Raw genomic sequence first — 21,712 nt, forward strand, 5'->3', positions numbered from 1 at the left:
CGATTCTGGTCAAGGGCACGCACCTTGGACCTGGTCAGGGTGTGTGTGGGAGGCAACCAATTGATGTGTTTCTCTCACATCAATGTTTCTGTCTTTCCCTCTCTCTTCTAATCTCCCTAAAAATTAATGGAAAAATATCCTCAAGTGATGATTAATAAAATATTTTAAAAAAGGAACTGAGGTCTCCCAGACCCCAGTCAAAGCCTAGCACCACAAGGGATAACTTAATTATTGTTGTTGTAAGCCACTAAGTTTTGGAGTGATTGGTCATATATCAATAGAACACAGACACAAGGAGGTTATGTAGCTTGCTCTACCTAGTTTAGGGGGATTGGGTTTAGAATACAGACTGTTGAACTGAGTTCCTATTTAGTTGTGTAACCCTAGGCAAGTAACTTAAGCTCTCTGAGCCTCATCTTCATTTGAAAAAGAACACATCCTTGCCCTAGCCAGTTTGGCTTAGTGGATAGAGCATTGGCCTGTGGACCAAAGGGTTCCGGGCTCGATTCCAGTCAAGGGCACACTTGCAGGCTCCTTCCGGCCTGAGCCCTGGTCAGAGTGCATGCAGGAGGCAACCAATTGATGTGTTTCTCTGTCTTTCCCTCTTCCACTCTCTCTAAAAGATCAATAGAAAAATATCCTTGGGTGAGGATTCACAAAAAATAAATAAAAAGAATGCATCCTTGTATAACAATACTTAATGGATAAAAATACTTATCTTTACCTAATCCAAATTCAAGTAATTTTTCTCTTAAAACATAACCATACTTTCCTACTTGATTTTTATACTCAACTTGTTCCCAAATGTATTTCAGGCAGCTTACAAAGAGAGGCAATACAATATTAAAAGTGAGGCAAAGAAAGAGATAATCATAAGGCCTTTTGTTGGTGTTCCGATGTCGGAGTCATTGCAGTGAAGCAGTGTGTTGATCTGGTCTAGGCCCATGGAGCAAACCCAGCTGGCCCTCCTGCCTGTATGGACCGACACCTCTTTCCTCTGACTGGTGAGTGGGCTCCTGGTCCACACATACCCCTCCCTGCACCTCTGCCACAGTGCACTTCCACAAAGGTGCGGCAGCTGGGTCTTCGGGCAAGTGCATGGGTTTGGCTTTTTCGGAAATACAGAACAGAAACTCACAGGGTTACCCATTCTCACTTTGACCTGGACCCCATTTCTTCCCCACACTCGTCTCTTTTAACAATAAGGCTCCTTCTTGCTGTCCGGTGTGGCTCAAGAGCACCAACCTATATATGATCCAGATCACGGTTCGATTCCCGATTAGGGCACATGCCCAGTTGCAGACTCGATCCCCAGGGGGTGTGCAGGAGGCAGCCGATCAATGATTCTCTCTTATCATTAATGTTTCTATCTCCCTCTCTGAAACAATAAAAAATTTATATATTTTCAAAAGAACACCACTATCAATGTGACAAAGCTCCAAGGACTATGCCTCTACTGTAATCCTTGGGAGAATTTGAAGTCTCTATTGGCAAGGATGGCTGGGTTTATTAGGATTACTGTGGCACAACCTATATGAGAATACAGGATATAATCAACGGCAGAGGGGGACTCACTGCAGACTTTTGTTCATCTTTTCAATTAAAAAAGGAACACCAAGGCCCAACTTCTAAAAACATATTATAAAATCTAAAACGTGAAACCTTTGTATTGCCAGGGCAAAAGATCTGGATGAGGGAGGCCAGGTTACAGCTGAGGACTCACACCACGGTAGCACTTCTTCCAGGTGTCCAGCCCAGCATTTTTTATGCACAACACTTATCCTGCAAGATATTGGGGGGCAAAGGAGGCTACAAAAATCTGCATATTCTATGCTTTTAAAGAAACACATTCAAATATTGGAACACCTACAAGTTGCTAGGCACTGCTTGTTCTCAGTATTGGGAACAAAACTCTGCTCTCAGTGCTGACATCATTGTGGGCAGGACGATGTTTCCGTGCAGTGGGCGGACCTCTGAAGTGTGGGGTCACTCCAGGAAGATACTTTGGGACAAGCTTAAGCTTTTCTGTAGGTGGGGTTGGGCATGGAGTCAAGAGCATTTCCTAAAGACTAGAGATAATCGCATGTTCATGCGCTCATGAAAATGTACGTCAGCAAACTAAAACTTAGGTGGTCATGGAACTTGTTTATCTACTCTCAAACTTTACCATGGAATCCTTTTCTTTTCCCCTTTTCACAGTTAGGAATACTCAACACTGTTTTCTGACACTGGAAATAGTGGTCTCATTCTCCTCACAACCAGAATGTGACCAGAAACCCTCAAATGCCTTTGCTTTGTTACTCTATAGAAGATTCCCTTCCAGCTGAGCTGTTTGGTGAGAGGTAGCAGGCAAAAGGTTGTTACTTGTGAATGGGTAACCTAGGGCAACCCACCATTTTGAATGGGTTCCTTAGAGTCAAGCCAATTAAACAATATCTCAACTGGACTATCTTACAGGGTCAGGATCAGTTCAGAGATGAATCTGTTTTGAGAATGAAATTAAAGATGCATTGAAATTGTCAACATAACTATGCCAACCTATCACCAAACTGTAAAGTCCCATGTCTTTCCTCTGAGGGGTCCCACTAAATGAAAACATATACACACAAAAGTAATAGAGCGCTGATTACACAAGAGGCACTGATCCTTGCTTTATTTACTCAGTAACATCCAACATTGGGAACTGTGTGGGCGCAGATACAAAAGGAAGATGGCATTATAAACAGCAGTCGAGTTCATCAGGGCAGTGGCCGCAGCTCAGCCAGTTTGAAGGAATGCTCTGCTCCCTCCAACACTTTACGGCCGAAGTATTTTATAACACGTGGCTTGTACTTTAAAATTAAGGGTCACAGTGATTAAAAACAACCATGGTCAAGACATTCAGGGCCAAGTGACTGGCTGCTTCTGAGCTGCTTAGGATTAGTCTTGCATCAAGAAAGTAGGAGCAACATTATGCCCTCATCCTTGGCAAGTGCGTGCAAGGCAATCACAGCAGACATATAAGATGATCTTTCCCTCATGCTCAATGGAGAAATACCCTTTCAGCCAAATCCTCAGAAGGCAGAACTGGAGGCACCAGAAGCACCACACACAGGCAGCATCACCTCTTTCAAAAGATACTTTAATACAGAAAATAGAAAAGCATTTGTGGTGGGTCTTTTCAAACCTGGAACACAAGTTGTGGAAGAAAAAGAAAAACTTCCTCTAGTATCATGGTTTAGACTTTTTTTGTACTGCACATGCACATCTCTTATGAGACACACTTCACAGCTGTTTCTAAGATTCTCTTGGTGGCCAATAAGAAAATTCAAAAGAGGGAGGGTACCTAGCACCTTGTATTCCCTCATGGTGACAGCTAGAGGACTTGGCAGTGAGGTAGTAGCAACAATCCTCACGTAATGAAATGAATTCATATCTATGTAATCATTCCCTGGACACTAAAAATAGGCTGTCCTCCCAAATCTCATGCTCCAACCACCCTCTCGTGGGAAGCTGTGTCCACTTTATGCATCTCAGGAGAAGCTGAGAGGAAATGGCTGCCCAGCTGAAGTCACTGCCAGTGTCGTTTTTAGGATAAGGATGCAGAAACCTCACCAGATCCCAGGCCCAAACTGTTTTGCTGAATTCATTAAGCACAATTTTTTTTAGAAAACTGAAGGACAAACCAAATTGAAAGAATCACTGTTATAATAACTTTAATTTCTCTTGCATTTTACAGAAGTCTGTGAACGATTTTAAAAAAGCACCACCTTACCCCATCTTGTTTCTCTGACAGTTGTTAAAGTAGGCAATGATTATGTCAACAGCTTGAGCATCGGCATCTTGCAAGGATTTCAGACCAACCAGCCATACACCAAAGAACTTGGCAGCTTTTCTATCTTGTTTTTTTAATACAATGGTATATCCACTCTGATGGTAAACCAGTCCAGCCAAATTTCCACAACACACTTTGCAAAATCAGTGGTGATTAGCAAATTAGTTAGCTTTGGCACGGAGCTGTGCTCGCTTGCCCGTGACAGCCTGGAAGCCGGTTTTGATGCTGGCAACAGAGCATCGAGAATGACAAGTTTCACACTGTAAGAAATAGAGTCGGGTGTCCTTTTGCAGGATTGTGTCAGGTGATCGGCATGTGTGACAGGTGACATATTCCTCTGCAGGAAAAGCAACATACAGAATTAACTGGTGGCCTGTGGTTTCTTTCCACTAAAAACACTTCTACACTGAACTCTACAAGCCCAGGCTGGCACCCAGACCAAGGAAGCTTAGCTAAACTTATTTGTAAGTTTATCCCTAAACTATTCCAGGGTAAGAAAACAAGCCGCCTGCTGCAATGCTTCAGGTACTAAACCATGGGTTGGGGGGGGGGGGGGGGGGGAAGAAGACTTCAAATGTCCAAGGAAGCAGGAACACTTGCCAGATGCCTACTCGTGCTTTTTCTACAGGAGAGCCACTAAGAAAGACCTTATAGCTCTCCGAGGTAGGTGGGAAGAGACCTTATCAATTTTACTTGATGAAGGAGATAAATGCAGACCAGGCCTGAACGCAGACAGTTTTCTCTGGGTTGGCCTTCAGCCTGGAACCAACCAGCAGCCTTGATTGGCTGGGCCTTCTCCCTGCACCCCCAATCAGCGGCCAAGAGCCACCTCCCTGCCCCACTTCCCCATCACTATCATTTTACCTCATCCTTTAAGGCCAGCCTTTCCAGCTCCATTACAAACTAATGACTCCCCAAAATAATACAGCCTGATGAGAACATTTCAGAGTGATGTACTGAGATTAAATCATACACTTACTGATATATCTTCTCAAAACATTTTCTATCTGTTTCTGTTGGAATCTTCCTTTGATTACAAGTTGGTTATTACCATCTATAGAACCACTATGAAAGAAAACAAATATCTCCATTATTGCCTTTTCCTATAGGGAACCAAATCCCAGGATATTTACATTCAATGAATTTAAAATATATTCAATGGCATAGGTTAAATTCTAGTAGTGCTATACTACCTGGTTTCTCAAAAATTATTTTTAATTAAGTAGTTGATACCTGATGATGCATCTACATTTCCTAATACTTAATCCAATTTCAACCAATTAAGTCTTCAGCAACAAATCAAATTTATAATTGATTTTAAGTCTAAACACAAATTGCTTCCTAAACTGTGTGATGGCTCATTCATCCAACAAGGTAAAACACTTTTACTGAATGCATACCATGTTCAAAGTAAGACCTATCTTTAAAAATTCTAAGCACCAAATACATATTTTGATTATCATATATAGTTGATGAAAATGTCCTAAAACCGATTATGGTACTAGTTCAATTAATTATGTGAACATTGACTTGTACATTTTTTTATTTTTTTATATATTTCTATTGATTTCAGAGAGGGATAGAAACATCAATGATGAGAGAGAATCCTTGATCAACTGCCTCCTTCACGCCCCCTCCTGTGGGAAACGATCGCGACCCTAGGACATATACCCTGACCTGGAAGAGAACCCTGACCCCAATTCATAGCTCAATGCTCATCCACTGAGCCACACCAGCTGGGCTGAATTGTACATTTAAATGTGTGAAATAGATCTGTATAAAACTGTTAATCCCTCTACCCCTCAAGTACAGTTAGAGTCACAGGCCACATATTGTCAATGGTACTTAAAAAGTTTTGAGCCCGGCCGGTGTGGTTCAGTGGTTGACCGTGGACCCATGAACTGGAAAGTCCACGGTTCAATTCCTGGTCAGGGCACATGCCTGGGTTTCAGGCTCGATCCCCAGTGGAGGGCGTGCAGGAGACAGCCAATCAATGATTCTGATCATTTATGTTTCTAGCTCTCCCCTCTTTTTTTAAAAAAAGAGAAACTTTTTCAAAAGAAGCTGATGACAAGCACTTTGAGAGAGCAAAGCTCTAGGCTAGACATTTGTTAAAAATTACAAATCACAAAGTGAATAAAATTCATCCAGGTGGTGTTAAATTTCAACATTTCACTATAAAAATGACTTTTGCACCCTGGCCAGTGTAGCTCAGTTGGTTGAGCGTTGTCCCGTGCACCGAGAGGTCACCATTTTGACTCCTGGTCAGGGCACATGCCAGGGTTGCAGGCTCCATCGCCAGTGGGGGGCATGCAGGAGGCAGCTGATCAATGTCTGGCTCTCATTGATGTTTCTTTCCCCCCACCTCCCTTCCTCTCTAAAAATCAATAAGAACATTTTTTTAAAATGACTTTTATACTGAATCTCTCCTGTGATTCTCCTTTAACTAGTCTTATTATTATCCTCCATGGACTGGAACCCTTAATCTACAGGCTATAGTGAATTCTAATACTTGATGCAGAGAATGTTTTTTCACTCACTGTCAAAAGAAATTGACTTTTTTCAGCCTTATATTAAGTCCACTGACCTTAAGTTCACTGGTTCACAACTTGTTATAATTTATCCCACCGCTTAAGAAATTATTCTAAGAAGTAGGGAAAATACTGCTACTTTTACTCCTTCATTAATTTATGCAAGTTAAAAATAAGCAATGATCTCTCCCAATTTTTTGCGGGGGAAGGCAACCAAAATTTTTGGTGGCCTTAAAAAAAAAAAAAGCAACAATTATATAATTTACATTTAAAACGTAATTCTTTTACAACATATCTACCACTAGTCAAGTAAACTACTCCTTAACCCCACAGCAAGTGTAGCCAATTCCAACAGAGTTTCAAGAAAAGGAAGAGAGCAGAACACGTTAGTTATCTCTATACTGCCAGCAAGGCACAGGATTAAGTCTTTTAAAAGAGCTCAAGCTCCTGAGAAACAAGCAGATCTGAGTTTGCATGTTGACTGTACCATGTTATATGACCAACTACAACTTCACTAAAATGGTTTCCAAATCTTTAAGACAGCTAATATTAGTTTCTACTAACAGTTCATGCAACTGTTTTAAGACCGAAATGGTACCCAAGATGCTCAATATGTGTTATTCATCTTTATTATGCCCTGAATCTACTTATTTTTAAAGAGACGGTTGGCTTCCTAGCACTTAACGGTCAATTCAATGGGGATGGACTAGCTTGGTGCCTTCAACAGGTGAGCTCTTAAGATAAGGAAGTAACTAATTATGGATCCCTGTTTCAACGTTCCTCCTGTGCCACTCATCAATTAGTAAGCTGTATTTCATCAATAGCCTATTAACAATTTAGAAATAAATACTGACCTAAGAAAATAATTTCCTTTGAAATCTGATATTTGCTCCATAAAGATCTAAGAATCCAGTTAATGACAGGAAACTCTAAACACAGCAGTGCCATGATCCTCATTTTGGTATGCCAACAGGCCTGTTCAGATGAGTCACTGTTAATTCAGTTCTCTATTCCCAAGCAGCCAAGCTCTCCCACAGAAATGAGTTGACTTCCCTCTTTCAGTGGCCTAGAAGTTCCTCTGATAATCAGGTGAATTTTTCTTCTTTTTTTTATCCTCACTTAAGGATATGTGTTTTGGTGTTTTGTTTTGTTTTTTGTTTTTTTGTGTGTGTGTGTTTTGTTTTTTAATTTATTTGAGAGAGAGATGGATCCGTTGCCTCCTATACGGACCCTAACCAAACCCGTAACCTTTTGGTACACAGGACGATGGTGCTCCAACCAACCAAGTCGCCTGTCCAGAGCAGCGAAATATTTTTGCTAAGTGTGTTACATATCCTTTTCAGATTAAGAAAAGTTCTTATGAAATGTCCAGTAATACTGTATGTAACTACACTGAGTGGCCAGATTATTATGATCTCTGAATGCATAATAATCTGGCCACTCGGTGTATGTATGTATGTATGTATGTGTGTGTATACACACACACACACACGCACACACACACACACATATTAGAGGCCCGGTGCATGAATTCGTGCATGTGTGGGGTCCGGCCAGCCTGGCCCAGGGGAAGGGACATGGGCGGTTGGCCGGCCTGCCTGCAGGTCGAACTCCTGGTCGAGGGGGCAATTTGTGTATTAGCCTTTTATTATATAGGATATACCGTATTTTTTGGCATATAAAACAACTGGGCGTATAGATTTTCCTGGGTTAAAAAGTCGTAATACCGTACACTGAGTGGCCAGATTATTATGCGTTCAGAGATCATAATAATCCGGCCACTTAGTGTATATATAAATGCAAATATAGTTTCTTACCTTGTACCCAATTCAGCCAATAAAAATGCGAGGAGATGTTTGGGCTGACGATGTAATCTAAAAAGAAAGTAGAATATATAAACTATTCTTCATGGAAAACTAACCAAACTTTTAAAAACCAACTTGTTCACTGTTTCAATTTGTGACTATTCTGCTATTAGGTGAACTTTAGTGCACAGTTCATCAAACTCTGAAATAAAAGATATGTAATACATTTTAAAGACCATAAAATAATATTGCAAGTTATTTATAAATACTGTACATACCTATGAGTAAATTTCTATAAACCTGGATAGAAAAGGTAAACAAACTTTAGAAAGTAACATCTTTTTCTGGGAAGGAAGATGAAAGAGTTACAAACAATGGCTTTAATTGTTAACTGTAAAACCCTCTTTTAAAGAAGTAAAAAGATATGAAGTAACTGTGCCAAAAGGTCAAATACACCAAACCTGGGCAATAGGATACTTGGGGGTGAGAGGCATGGAATGTGATGGTAATTAAAAAAGCTTTGTCTTGACAATGTCCATCTGAGGAAGAGGCACACCAAATTTAGCTGTTTTCCCTGAGCTCATTTGCTTGGCAAGCCCACCCCAGCCTCAAAAGCTTTTCTACCTCCCTGGGTTGGCCAAGCTCCTGTCTGAGGAGTACATTTAGCCTCTACACTCTTCACTCCATCTGGATCCATTCTCATGCATCAGCATGAGTTTGCTTCTCTGACCTCTGGATGTCTGATAATACAAGCCCTGAGACCTGTAAGTAGGAAGAACTGATATATTTGAACTCTGACTTTCCTTAACCCAACTTCGACAACTGTGCATACTCTTTCTACCTGCAATGAAGTCCTTTAACATAAACATCACTGAAAATTTGGTATTTGGAATGGAGATTCTCCATTAACGAACTTACAGTTTACAAATATCTGTAAAGTTGACAAAAGAAGTTTTCTTGGTTCCTACTCGGACGACCTGTGGAGGTTTCATGACAAATTTCCTTTTCTCTCCAGCAACCATATCTGGATTCTTTTCCCTCATGATGTTGAACACTCGATTCAGTAGCTATAGAGATAAAGTGGTATTCATGTATATTCTTATTAATAACAGAGGAGTATACTGGAATATTTGCTTTACCTTTAAGCAAACTTCACTTTTTATTAAATACACACATCACTCTACATTCTGGGAGCTCCTTGAGTGCAGGACTCAATTCTCAACCAGGACCTGGTCCATTATGAATGCTCAATTCCTTGTTCAAAATTAATGAATGAATAAACCCCTACTAACTCTGCTGTTTCTATAGGAAAGTATCTGATACAATCAAGAATAAGATTCAGGAAAGCCCAAATAAGCAAACTCCATACTATCCTGATCCCAAATTAGCCAATTCCTCTCTCCACTGCTCCCCCTCCCATTCCAGGGGCTCTATCTCCATGTTCACAGATTCAGATGGGAACAGTGAGTACTATAATGACTGCCACACTGGCTGTCCCATGAGGGCAGCAGGCAATGCTGTGCACTGGCTACGTGACCTCTGAGTCTGCTTCACTAACCATTTGGAGTACAATGGCCCTTCCAATTCAGGGAGCATTTATCTTGCCTTTCTCTGAGTTCTAGTGACTAGTTAACCCCTTTCCGTAACAGAATCTGTCTTACCTCCTCATACGTGTAGTCTCTTTCTGAGCCTGCCCAAGCAGGGCCTGTCTGGTTACTGAATGAGATACCATCATCTTTTTTGCTGTCTTCATCTTCTAAAGCTACAGATAACAAAGACTAAGAATGAGGGGTAGAGGCAGATCTAGAGAAATGAAAGTATCAAAGACATTTGTCTTCCCTCCCAGAACTACATTAAAAACAGCCTCAAGCATAAAGGCATTAAGTTTCACAAATAACCTCTCATTCCTTAAAAACAGGGTCTTTCATAAACAACCCTTAATAGAGACCTCTCTAATTAAGAATTTGTGATAACACAGACACACCTAACTATTTCTTGATTTAACAAACAAGATAAAATAATGCACTGGGATAATTAGAAGAAAAAACATCCAACTGTTTAGGCACTTAAGAAACATTCACATCCATAAAAACCCATCTGCTGACTATAGTAAAGTTCTTTAAAGACCCTATGGCACTTAGAAACTAATAAAACAGCACTTTTAACAAAATGAAAAAATTTTTTTTCAACATTTAAAATTCAGTTACAGTAATTTTTCCAATCACCTGAAGCTGCATGATTTAGTAAAATTACAATTGCCAAATTCTACCCCCATGAAATCTTTTAACTGTCATCAAGTTAGATACTGTTTTCCTTTTAGCTTCCATAATCAGGTGGAAATAAGGGTCAAAATAAAATAAAAGAGGAGCCCACCTATCAAAGAGATTAGGCCAAAGGCCTAAGTAACAAGCCCCCAGTATTACCTTCGTCTTTCTCTAGAATTTCATCCTCATCTGGGAACTTGACATTTTTCTTTTTCTTCTTTTTATTGCCAAGCATAATGTCAAGGTCATCCTCTGGTTCAGCTGGTTCTTGAACATCACTTTCAATCTTAAGATCCTAAGAAATTAAGATATAAGTTTCAATATTTTGATTCCAGGATTTAAAAAAAAATGACACGGGCTGACATCCTTTTAGAGGGAAACATTTTAATATTCAAATCTGAAGTTACATATAAGAAATGTCTCTCATAGGTGAGCCAAAGTGGCTCAGTGAGTCCCTGTCATTTACGCTGGAAATTTCAGACAGTTCTGTGGGATCTTTTCCTTTCTTTTTATTCACCAGCCTTGGGGTCTTAAAAAAAATATTATCGCCGAAACCGGTTTGGCTCAGTGGATAGAGCGTCGGTCTGCGGACTGAAAGGTCCCAGGTTCGATTCCGGTCAAGGGCATGTACATTGGTTGCAGGCACATCCCCGGTAGGGGGTGTGCAGGAGGCAGCTGGTCGATGTTTCTCTCTCATCGATGTTTCTAGCTCTCTATCCCTCTACCTTCCTCTCTGTAAAAAATCAATAAAGTATATATTAAAAAAATATATATATATATTATCTATGTTTCCAAACCAGGCCACTGTCAGAATCACCTAGTAAATGTTTATTAAGATTCTTAAATCTTTCGACTGACAATCTTTAGCAGGAATAAGGGTCAGGAGTATTTTAAAGAAGTTCCTAAGTATTCTGATATAATCAGTGGGAGGAGGAGGTTTTTTCCCTCCTGACACCAAATACATGGTGTTTTTCCACACCAATTCTTCAACTCTCCAACTAACTGGGTGACCTATAATTCATTTTAACTCTGAAACTACCTGTAGTTAGTGGTAGACTCCACAGGTTTAAGGGCTCAGTCCCTCAAGACTATCCTCACTTCAGAGGCCAGTCACAACTAATTAAATCACTGACTGCTGGTGATTGAACTCAAGTTCCAACCCCCTTCCCCAGGAAGAGGGTTAAAAAGGGGGAGGATGGCTGGGTATATATGAATTCCAATCATCTAATCATGGCTTAATCTTTTTGATGACCAGCTCTTACCTATACTGAAGCTATTCAGGAGTTCCCAGCCACCAGTCATCTCAAAATTGACACTTTTACCATTCCAGAGATTCTAAGGGTTTTAGGAGCCATGTGCCAGGAACCAGAGACAAAGACTAAATATCTTTTATTATACCACAGTCAGCCTTGCTACCAGACTGCAAAAAGGTATTTGGGCATCACTTCAATAGATGACATCATTAAAGAAGGGAAAGGCAGAACCCATGGAGAATTAGGATCACATGAATGAATGGAGACAAGGTAAAGGTTGATCCCAAGATTAGTTGCTATAGTCATAGATGAAAATAGGGCCTATCACAGCCCAGAAATTAGTCATAAACCCCCAAGAAGAGCCAGTCTCAGTCTCCAATTTCTCCCTCCTTTCATGAGCTTATCCAGCTCCCTGCCCTGAAATGTGCTGTCAACATTACCTATCAATATTTATTTTTGTGTGCTTACAACTGAACTAGTCTCACAATGGCTATAGTAATTTCAGAAATCTTATCAGCAGAAAAGTTTAAATAGTTGGGAGTAAATGAAGTTCAGCTCTAAGATCCCACATCCAGCTGTGTGGTCTTAGTGCCACATTTGGCCAATAAAGACCAATCAACCCATGTGTATTAGCTGGATAATACACAAATAAAAAAACAGTTATTAACCTAGTCTCTGAAACAGTGATGGGCAACCTTTTGAGCTTGGTGTGTCAAACTTCGCCAAAAAACTGAGCATAACTCGGGTAGTGTGTCACTTGGAGGAAAAAACATTATTTCGCAAATGTTTCATCCTCAGGAGCAGCAAATGTTTCATCCTCGGCATGCGGCCGCCTTAGCGGCCGCGTGTCATCACAAATGGCTACGCGTGTCAGTGCTGACACGCGTGTCATAGGTTCGCCATCACTGCTCTAAGATGACAGTCAATAAATGAGAAACTTATTTCTAATAGCACATGATCTCACTCATCTAGGGGAAATAATGAACAACATAGACTGATGAACAAGAACAGACCCAGAAACAAGGAGGCATGGATCAGACTGTCGGGCCTCAGAGGGAGGGTAGGGAAGGGTGGGGGTAAAGGGGGAGATCAACCAAAGGACTTGTGTGCAGGCATATGAGCCTAACCGACGGTTGGGGACAACAGGGGGGAGGGGGCATGTGTGGGGAGGGGTGTGGGATGGGAATGGAGGGACGAGGACAAATATGTGATACCTTAATCAATAAAGAAATTTAAATAAATAAATAAATAAATAAATAAATAAATAAATAAATAAATAAGAAACTCAGATATGCCAAATATAAATTAGCACATACCAGCCAGCTTTCTAGTCTTATTCTATTGTTTATTTTATCCCAGTAAGATCTACTTCCAAGCCGAGGCTAAGTCAGTCCTAGTGAAAGGAAGAGAATCGTAGTATTTTTTTCAAAAGCCCTGTGATGGTCTGAAAATTCAGATAGGAGAGCAACCCAAGATTTTAAAAACACATCACCTACAAGTTAACGTCCATGCCCTGACTGATAAAGATATTGGTAATAAACTCTTATGTTATGACTTCAATAACAGAGAAAAAAGTATTCAAGCACTTAGTAGGAGTAGATAGAGCTTATATAAGTAACTCTACAGGACAAAAGCTACTAACCAGAGGAATCAACCAAGAAAATCTTGTTAACCAAGATTTTCTGTGATACATCTCTGATGTGTCACTTTGTTATCCAGGATATTTAAACCTCACTTGTTCAGTAAAATTTGAGCATCTCTCTTTCTCAATTTCCCTGCAATAGTAGGAAGAGAAGAGAATCCCCAAACAAAAAGAAAATAAGATAAATCCAGGTAAAATGGTCTTGTTCTAAATTATCCTGAAAATGGGGAAAATATCTTACTTATTTCAGTACCTTAGCAGTTAGTACACAATGTCTGATGACTCAATGAATTAACCAAGTCGTGGAAACTGTGACACTATTTCCAAAATGCAATAAATTACTATACAGTATACATTTCCTGCTACATTTGGGATACACCTTGTTTACTTAAGTTTGAGCAAATAAACTTTACCGTTTGGGTCGAGGACACAAAATGGGATCTTTAAGAGCAGACTTTCAGTTCATCCCTCCATCGATTCCATTCACCTAACTATCCACCCATGTATCTACTGTACTTATTCAAAAGAATTCTAAGATATTTATATTGGAAATCCATCTAGTATTAAGAGAACCTACAAGATCAGAGAACTCCATAAAAACAGCCTGAGTGGTCTGGTTCTCCCACAGGCCATAAGATCATCAGGCACAACCACCACAGGTTGGTGCTCAGAGGTACACATACAGTCTTGGGGGCTCAGGTGACACATAAATGTGTGTATCTTCAACATGCCACCAAAGTTTAACAAGAGAGTATGTGCTTCACAGATTTCTCACTTAATGAAATACTAGAGGCCCGGTGCACAAAATTCATGCACGAGTAGGGTCCCTAGGTCTGGCCAGCGATCAGGGCCAAATGGGGCCTTCCAGCTGCCGACCGAGGCCTTCCTTTGTTCCATGACACCCCCTGGTGGTCAGCACACGTCATAGCAAGCAATCAAACTCCCGGTTGAACTCCTGAGGGGACACTTTGCATATTAGCCTTTTATAGATATAGATCTTTTACTCAGCCAATCGCAGTCTAGTTAATGACAAGGGGCATCTATAGGAGCTTCCCCCTGATGGTCAGTGTGCTCCCACAGTGGGAGCGCCGCTCAGCTGACTGATAGGTGCCAGACGCAGGGCTCACCGCTGGCCACCACAGCAGCCAGGAGATCACAGTGGAGCAGCAGCGAGCCTACCAAGCGGTGGCAGCTGTGTTTCGGCCTGATCTCCACGGGCCATGCCAAAGGACCACACCAGTGAAGAATCTGTGCACCAGGCCTCTGGTTTTGTAATCATTTTACAGACCCACAATAAAATACATAAAACCTAAATTTACATTCCTTTTCATCATAATCCCTTTAAAATACCTTAATCAGACATAATGACCTTAACAGTGTGATTAAGTACTTAAGAAAAGCAAAGCTAGTAAGAGATGAAACAAAGAGGGAGAAACAGCAGCCATTGAGCAACCTTTCAAGAGGTCAAATTTTACCTTCCATAAGAAAGCAATACTACCTTTACACCTTCTTCCGCCTCATCAATATCAAATATCTTTTTTGTTTTTTTCTTCTTTTTCTTTTGATTAAAGAAGTTCAAGTCATCTAGATCATCAGAGGCATCTAAAAAGATGTAATTAAGATTATTAATTAACAACAAACAGAAGGCAAAGCATCCAATTATGAGATAAACCAACATTTAAGGTAGTAATTAGGGGAAAACCTCATTAGAAAGCCATAGAGAACATTTATGTATCTGATCATATCATGCCTCACTGTTCCCAAGACAAAGTCAGGGTTTTAACACAATTTCCAAGGCCCCGCCAGCTTTCTCTCTCCACTTCTGCTAACATCTCATCTCCCATACCTTAATCCCTGGTTCCAGCCCAAATGAAGTACTTCCACTTTAGCAATGCCTGTGGTCTCTCACCTCCAGCCCTTGCCATGGACTCTCCCACATAACTCTTACAGGATCTTGTTAAGAGTTACTTCCACCAAGAAGCCTTTTCTAAGCCTATCTATCCCTTTCCCCCAATTGGATGCCCCCAAGGTGCTTCAATAGTATCTTCTGTCATTCCAAAGGAGGTACTTACTGGCTTGCTTATCTATCTTCCTAATAGGTAAAGAGAGATGATACTAATAGATAATATGCCTTGTTCATCTATATCCTAGTGCCTAGCTCTACTTGTTAATCAATCAACAAAAGGCCTTATAAAGTATTTCACATTCATCAAATGAGGCTCTAACATGAATAAAATGAATTTTATCTACCATTACTGAGTAATATTGGGTTATGTTCAATAAATTTTCCATTTGTCCTATACTGTTGTACACTAGAAATATTTTAGGATCCCTCTGCTACAACATTTTTTTCAAGGAGCTATTTATGAATTCATTTTGTCTTATTGCAAGAATGACTTATTTTCCAAGTTTGTTTTAATTATATATAAGATGCTTAGCACATGATAGAAGTTCACTGAATGTCAGTTCTCTCTATCTCCAGTAGTATCTTATATTCAAGACATTATGTTTACGGAATCACTTATTTCTAATAAATAATTATCTTTGTCAAAGCACAAAAGTGAATAATTAATGCTAGTGTCTAAACTGAAACACTTTTTAAATAATTATAATTTCTTCTATATGTTTTCAGACTTGCTAAGACACAAAACTACCTATCTTGGTCTTATTTCTTTCTGCCTACACTCAAATACAATACCATTAAAATACAAAAAGAGACCTGACAAGTTAGACTGGAAAATCAGCCCTGGAATGACAAGGTGTAGCCACTTGTGGATTCAGTAGGAATTTTCCTGGAACGAATCTACCAGAAATATGGCAAGGTTCAGTGCCCACAGACTGTCGATGGCCTCAACTTCCACTGGAATAGCCTTATCAGACCGAGGGGTCAATGTATGCACAAAATCCAAAACACAATGGAAGAGAAATAGGCCTTTCAGCAAAAGAGTTCCTCTCTCACACCTATCACTCACCTTTTTTCCTACTGTCCTCTTCATCAGCCTCTACATCTTTGTCCTCAGTGGGCTCTGGCTCCACTTCTTTTGTTTCTGAGGGTTGAGTTTCTTCTGTCTGGGCATCCCCTTCCTCATCTAACATAAAAGGCTTCTTCTTCTTCTTTTTCTTCTTGCTCATAGTAGGATCAAAAATCATCTGTTTAAAAGACAATAAAAAAGGGACCAAGTGATTGTTTTCACACTCCAACTATGCTGTATTCTCAAAAGACATGCTTAAAAGTAAGAGTATTTTGCTCTAGCCCAACATGTTTCTCAGTGGTCAGAGCATGGGCCCAGACACTGAGAAGTCACGGGTTTGATTTGCAGTCAAGATGCATGTGGGAGGCAACCAATCGATGTGCCTCTCTCACATCAATGCTTCTCTCTCTCTCTCTCTCTCTCTCTCTCTCTCTCTCCATCCATCCATTCCTCCCTTCTACTCTCTCTAAAAATCAATGGGAAAAATAACCTTCGGTGAGAACTAACAAAAAAGTAAGAGTATTTGATGCACTCAAGTACCAAAACAGGATTAGAAACAAGGCCATTCAACCCTCCTTATACTATTAAACATGGAATAAGAGTGGAGGGGGGTGTTCCTTAAACATGTGCACCACCTTTCAATTTGTAAATTACCACAAGGTACAGCAACTTCACTTTTAGTTTCATGAGCAAATGTGGAGACTTTATGATGAATTAATCACAGAATTTAGGGAAGGGACCTTAGTAATAACCTTTGCTACACCCCTCATTTTGTGGATGAGAAAACCAATACCTAGGCAGATTATACATGTTTACTTAAGGTTGGTAACCTGGAATTACTACACCAGAAGACTTGACTTAATAAAAAAATGTGTTTTTAATATTATCCTTAAGTTCAGACAAACCTTTAAGGAAATCCACCAGCAACCCTTCACATAGCAAATCTATATTTGAGTAAGAGAAATTTCTATATAACCTTTTACTCTGCTTTTTGTTTCTGGAACATTAAAAGTTTTCTTGGGTTATTTTTATCTAATGTCCATTAGAGAATAAGCAAAAAAATTAATTTATACCTTGTAGACTGTACTGATCACTTGAGGAAAAAAATACAGATGAAGTATTTTATTTTAAAATATATATATTTTATTGATTGATTTTTTACAGAGAGGAAGGAAGAGGATAGAGTTGGAAACATCAGTGAGACATCGATCAGCTGCCTCTTGCACACCCCCTACTGGGGATGTGCCCGCAACCAAGATACATGCCCTTGACCGGAATTGAACCTGGGACCCTTCAGTCCACAGTCCACAGTCCACAGGTCGATGCTCTATCCACTGAGTCAAACCAGTTAGGGCCAGATGAAGTATTTTAGACATAACAGTTTAAACAACATATAGGGTAGACTCCAGTAGAGTGGAGTGAGGTCACTGAAGTAGAACAAAATTGGATTCAAATACCAAGTATTTTTTTCTTTAAGCCACTCACCAATTTATATCCAAATTCTATCATGCTTAAATTTAGCATTTTCCCCAATGAAATGCTATGTCAGTACAGTGAAGTGTCTGGTGCCCAACTGACTAAATTCAAGTCCTGACTCTTGCTCTTACTTCTATTACCCCAGGTAAGTTCTTGCCCTCTCCACACCTGATTGAACATCAAACCCGCAACCCAGGTACATGGCCTTGACCGGGAATCGAACCCGAGACCCTTCGGTGCACAGGCTGACACTCTAACCACGGAACCACACCAGCCAGGGCTTAAATTTCTTTATGTCCTAAGTACATTAAGGAAACTGAGCTACACTGAAACCAAACTGTGGTCTATAATAAGGTAGGTTTGGTATCGTCCTCACTCGATAGAGAAGGATCTGCAAGATATTCTGGAAACTGATATAGCCTCATCTCAATTATCCTCTCTTATCTTAAGAAGGACCTAACTGTATAAATGAGTAATTCTGAAATGCAGTCAGTCTGAAGAACTTAATTTGGCAAACTTAAAGAAGAACCAGGAGAAAAGAGTTCCCCACTGCTGACCTACTAAGCCATAGGTCACCCTACATGGAATGTCCAAGGAGGTAGCTACAGTTCATATGCACTCCTGAGATATGGAGATCTGGCAAAAGGACAGAGCACTCCAGGTACTATAAGTTTGGTTGTCTGGTAGGGCTTACGACTCATTTATTGCTTTTTTTTCCAAGTAGCAACTACCCTGGAATAATAATTACATTTTATTATTACTCAGCATGACAGACCAAAGATGAGAGGGGTCCTGAAATCAAAAGAGGACAGCCTCACAAGGGCCTTATCCTCTGAAAAACATTCGTATTTAGCCTATAGGTTAACAGTTTATTTGTAGCCTTGTAAAGGGTTTGAAACTGCAGGAATTACACACTGAAATAATTAATATCTCTCTTAATTACTGACTCTGGATACTTAAGACACACTCATCCCCTCATTTTATTCACACCACCTCTCAGAGTTAAAAATAAGGAAACCAGGCATCCCAACGCAGTGCCCAAAGCAGACCTCCCCCAAACCACAAGGCATGTTGGTCTTGACTAAAAAAAATTGCTTTTTAAGACTGAAAAGCAACATAAGACTGTTGTTATCTCTAAGTGATAGGATTCTAGATTTGTATTTCTCTTTATATTCTTGTGCATTCTATACACTTAGTACAACACACATTCCATTTTTAAGTCAGAAACTTCTTTAGCTTCTTTTGCAAACCACCTTACTGTGTTGTATGAAAACCCAATGTTCTGACACTTGGTAAACAGGATCTAGTAGTAATAAGCAATCTTAACTATTGACAGCACTTTTAAAAAATTGGTCTGGAAAATAATGAATGCCTACAGATTAGAGGATTTTTCCTTACAGGCATCACCCATATTTCTCAAATACTGCTTTTTAAAGGTCTTGGTTCCACTAAGTTAAAAAAGGCTATGTTGTGGTGAATTTTGGCTTAATTACCAGGTCTAAAAAGAAATGTGTACAGCCCTGGCCGGGTTGCTCTGTTGGTTAGAGGATCATCCTTATGAGCCAAAATTGTGGATTCGATCCCCTGGTCAGGGCACATACAAGAACCAACCAATGAATGCATAGATAAGTGGGACAGCAAACTGATGTTTCTCTCTCTTCCCTCCTTTCTCTAAAATAAAAAAGAACTGTGTACAGTTTGCTTTCATTGTTTCCATGTAGAAATTTTTGCTTGTCTGTAAAGTAGTCAGAAATTAAGGACTGGCCTAAGAATACTTATCTAGTCTAGTCAATAATACTGGAGAAACCAGAACCTCACATCCTTCCAGAGTGGAAGTCAAAGGCTGGTTCTAGTCCCACTTGCTATGTAATCTTGGGCAAGTTAACCTCCCTGGGCCCTAGCTTCCTGTCTATAAAATGAAGTTGGACTGGTAGACCTAAAAAGTGCCAAGCTACTTAATATTTTATTGGCTTCCCAAAAGTTCTCTACTGGAATGCTGGTTCTGCCATATTCCACTTCCTTCAAAACCTGACCCCACTGCTAAAACTGAATCCTCCAGCACCACAAATCTCTGTTGATGGCTCTTTCTGTCTCCTGTACAAACTACTTGATCTCTCTTAACCTCCCCTAGATCACTTGTGAGCACTTTACCATAGACACTACACAAACAGCACCCCACAGTACTTTGTACTACACAAGTGTTTTATTTTTAAAAGTTATGAAGAGCTTAGAAAATACGTAGAAAAAACAAACGTGAAACATTGCCACTCTCAGAACTTTTGAAATACAGTAGCCCAGAGCAATGTCTACCATGACCTCCAAGCAAGAACCATCTACCTTCAGACTCAGTTTCTCCCGAGAGAGCATGAGCCTCCTGGTCACCTAGATGTAGGCAATATTTCATAGATCTGGAAGTTTACTACTGGCTCAGCCACTTACTATTTGAACATGGGCATGATACAACACTCAAAGCCTCAGTTTTCTCATCCATAAAATGGGGCTAACAATAATACTTACCTTACAGGACTATTGTGGAAATCAAATGAGAGATTGGCGTCCCCTCCAGAATAAATCCAAATTCCTTAATTTGGTCTTCAAACCCCTCCATGAACTAGCCACTAACCATATTTCAAGGGATTAGCGCTAACCAAATTAGGATGGTGTACTTTCTGTGAGCACTCTTACCTGTCGTCTTAACCACCCCTTTACCCTGAGATCAGCCTTTCCATCACCAGAGGAAATGCCAAGGATCGTTCAAGGGCTACCTCAGAAGCCAACGCTCCAAAAAGCCTAGGATTTCTCCTCTTCCTTCTCTCCAAGGCCCTATAGACCAAGCACTCGAATGTTTACAGAAATGAGTTACAAATTCAAGAGCCTTTCCCGCCCCCCGCCCCCCCCCCCCTTTTTTTTTTTTTTTGGTGGGGAGAGCTGGCCGGGAAGCAGTAACTCTCCCACCGGTGTTAATGAATACCTACTGACAACACCTAAAAACCAATTTTATTTTAAGCCGTTTGATTTCCCATGAACTCGGATACATCTGGCCAGAGGGATTTGAGGAAATGTGCTGAGGTACAAAGCACGAGGGTAGAAAAAGGCCCAGCCAGCTTCGCGGCCCCGACTTCCCGCTCTCGTCACTGCGAACTCCGTGAAGGAAAACTCAGGGACTCCACCCTAAAACTTTCCAAAGTTAGACACTCTGTGAGGCTGAAGCCTCTTCACCTCTCATCCTATCTCCCCCACCCCCTGGACTTTTTAATAAATAGTGCTCCAGATGAGAGGACAACGGCGGATACCGACCAGGAAAAGGCAGCCTGCAAAAGTTTTTAACGAGGGCGCTCCGCCACCCCCGGCGCCCGGCGAGGAGGGCTGGAGCTGCCGTGTCAAACCGAGAGGAATGCAGGGGTCGCCGGCCCCAATCTCGTTCAGTTGGGACATTAACCGGCATTCAAGCCCCATTCTAGGTGAGCGACTCCAAATACTCTCCATTCCGGAAAAGCCGGCTTCAGCACCGCCGCCCTGAGGAGAGCGGGACGCGGCTAAGACCGCGGCTCCGGAGTCCTCGCCGGCTCTACTGCTCCGGGCCGCCTAGGCCCGGCTGTCCCACATGGCGGCCGGCCGCTAGGCCGCAGACTCGGTCTCCCACACGGGGATGGGTTCGGCTCCCCGCCTCAGTCCCCAGCCTTAACGCCAGGGTCAGGCCCTCACCTCGTCTCCGGACATGGCTGCGGCTCGAGTAGGCTCCGCACGGACGAGAAGTCGGACAGGTTAGCCCCAGGCCTCAGCCGCGGTACAGATCTCGCCGACACCTCTCCCACAACCGCACTAGGCTCTTGCATCAGCGAAAGGGACGATACCCCGCCCTCGACTCCCAAGCGTTGAAAATGCGCCTGCGCAGAGCCCGTCACGGCGCAGGCGCGCGGAGGAGCTGCCCTAACGCGCTGTCTGGCGCGAGTTA

At 41.1% G+C, this 21,712-nt stretch overlaps 1 protein-coding gene across 1 annotated transcript; it reads right to left on the reverse strand.

The window, feature by feature from the left end:
- Positions 1-3,105: 3,105 nt before the first annotated feature.
- EIF2S2 (eukaryotic translation initiation factor 2 subunit beta) lies at positions 3,106-21,617 on the reverse strand. The gene is made up of 9 exons (XM_079784167.1): positions 21,463-21,617; positions 16,282-16,459; positions 14,808-14,911; positions 10,574-10,709; positions 9,812-9,912; positions 9,069-9,217; positions 8,163-8,219; positions 4,794-4,879; positions 3,106-4,151 (listed from the first exon to the last, which is right to left on the reverse strand). Exons 1-9 carry the CDS (start codon positions 21,475-21,477, stop codon positions 3,976-3,978), a joined length of 1,002 nt encoding a protein of 333 aa, XP_079640293.1. The 5' UTR covers positions 21,478-21,617; the 3' UTR covers positions 3,106-3,975.
- Positions 21,618-21,712: the final 95 nt, after the last annotated feature.

Source organism: Cnephaeus nilssonii, assembly GCF_951640355.1.
Source record: "Cnephaeus nilssonii genome assembly, chromosome: 11".
Taxonomy (NCBI): domain Eukaryota; kingdom Metazoa; phylum Chordata; class Mammalia; order Chiroptera; family Vespertilionidae; genus Cnephaeus; species Cnephaeus nilssonii.

Coding starts and splice junctions, on each gene's coding strand:
- EIF2S2 (XM_079784167.1), bottom strand. Junction 14,912..16,281: donor AGAGGACAGTAGGAAAAAAG/GTGAGTGATAGG, acceptor ACATCTTTTTAG/ATGCCTCTGATGATCTAGAT. Junction 9,913..10,573: donor AATTCTAGAGAAAGACGAAG/GTAATACTGGGG, acceptor TGTTATCTGTAG/CTTTAGAAGATGAAGACAGC.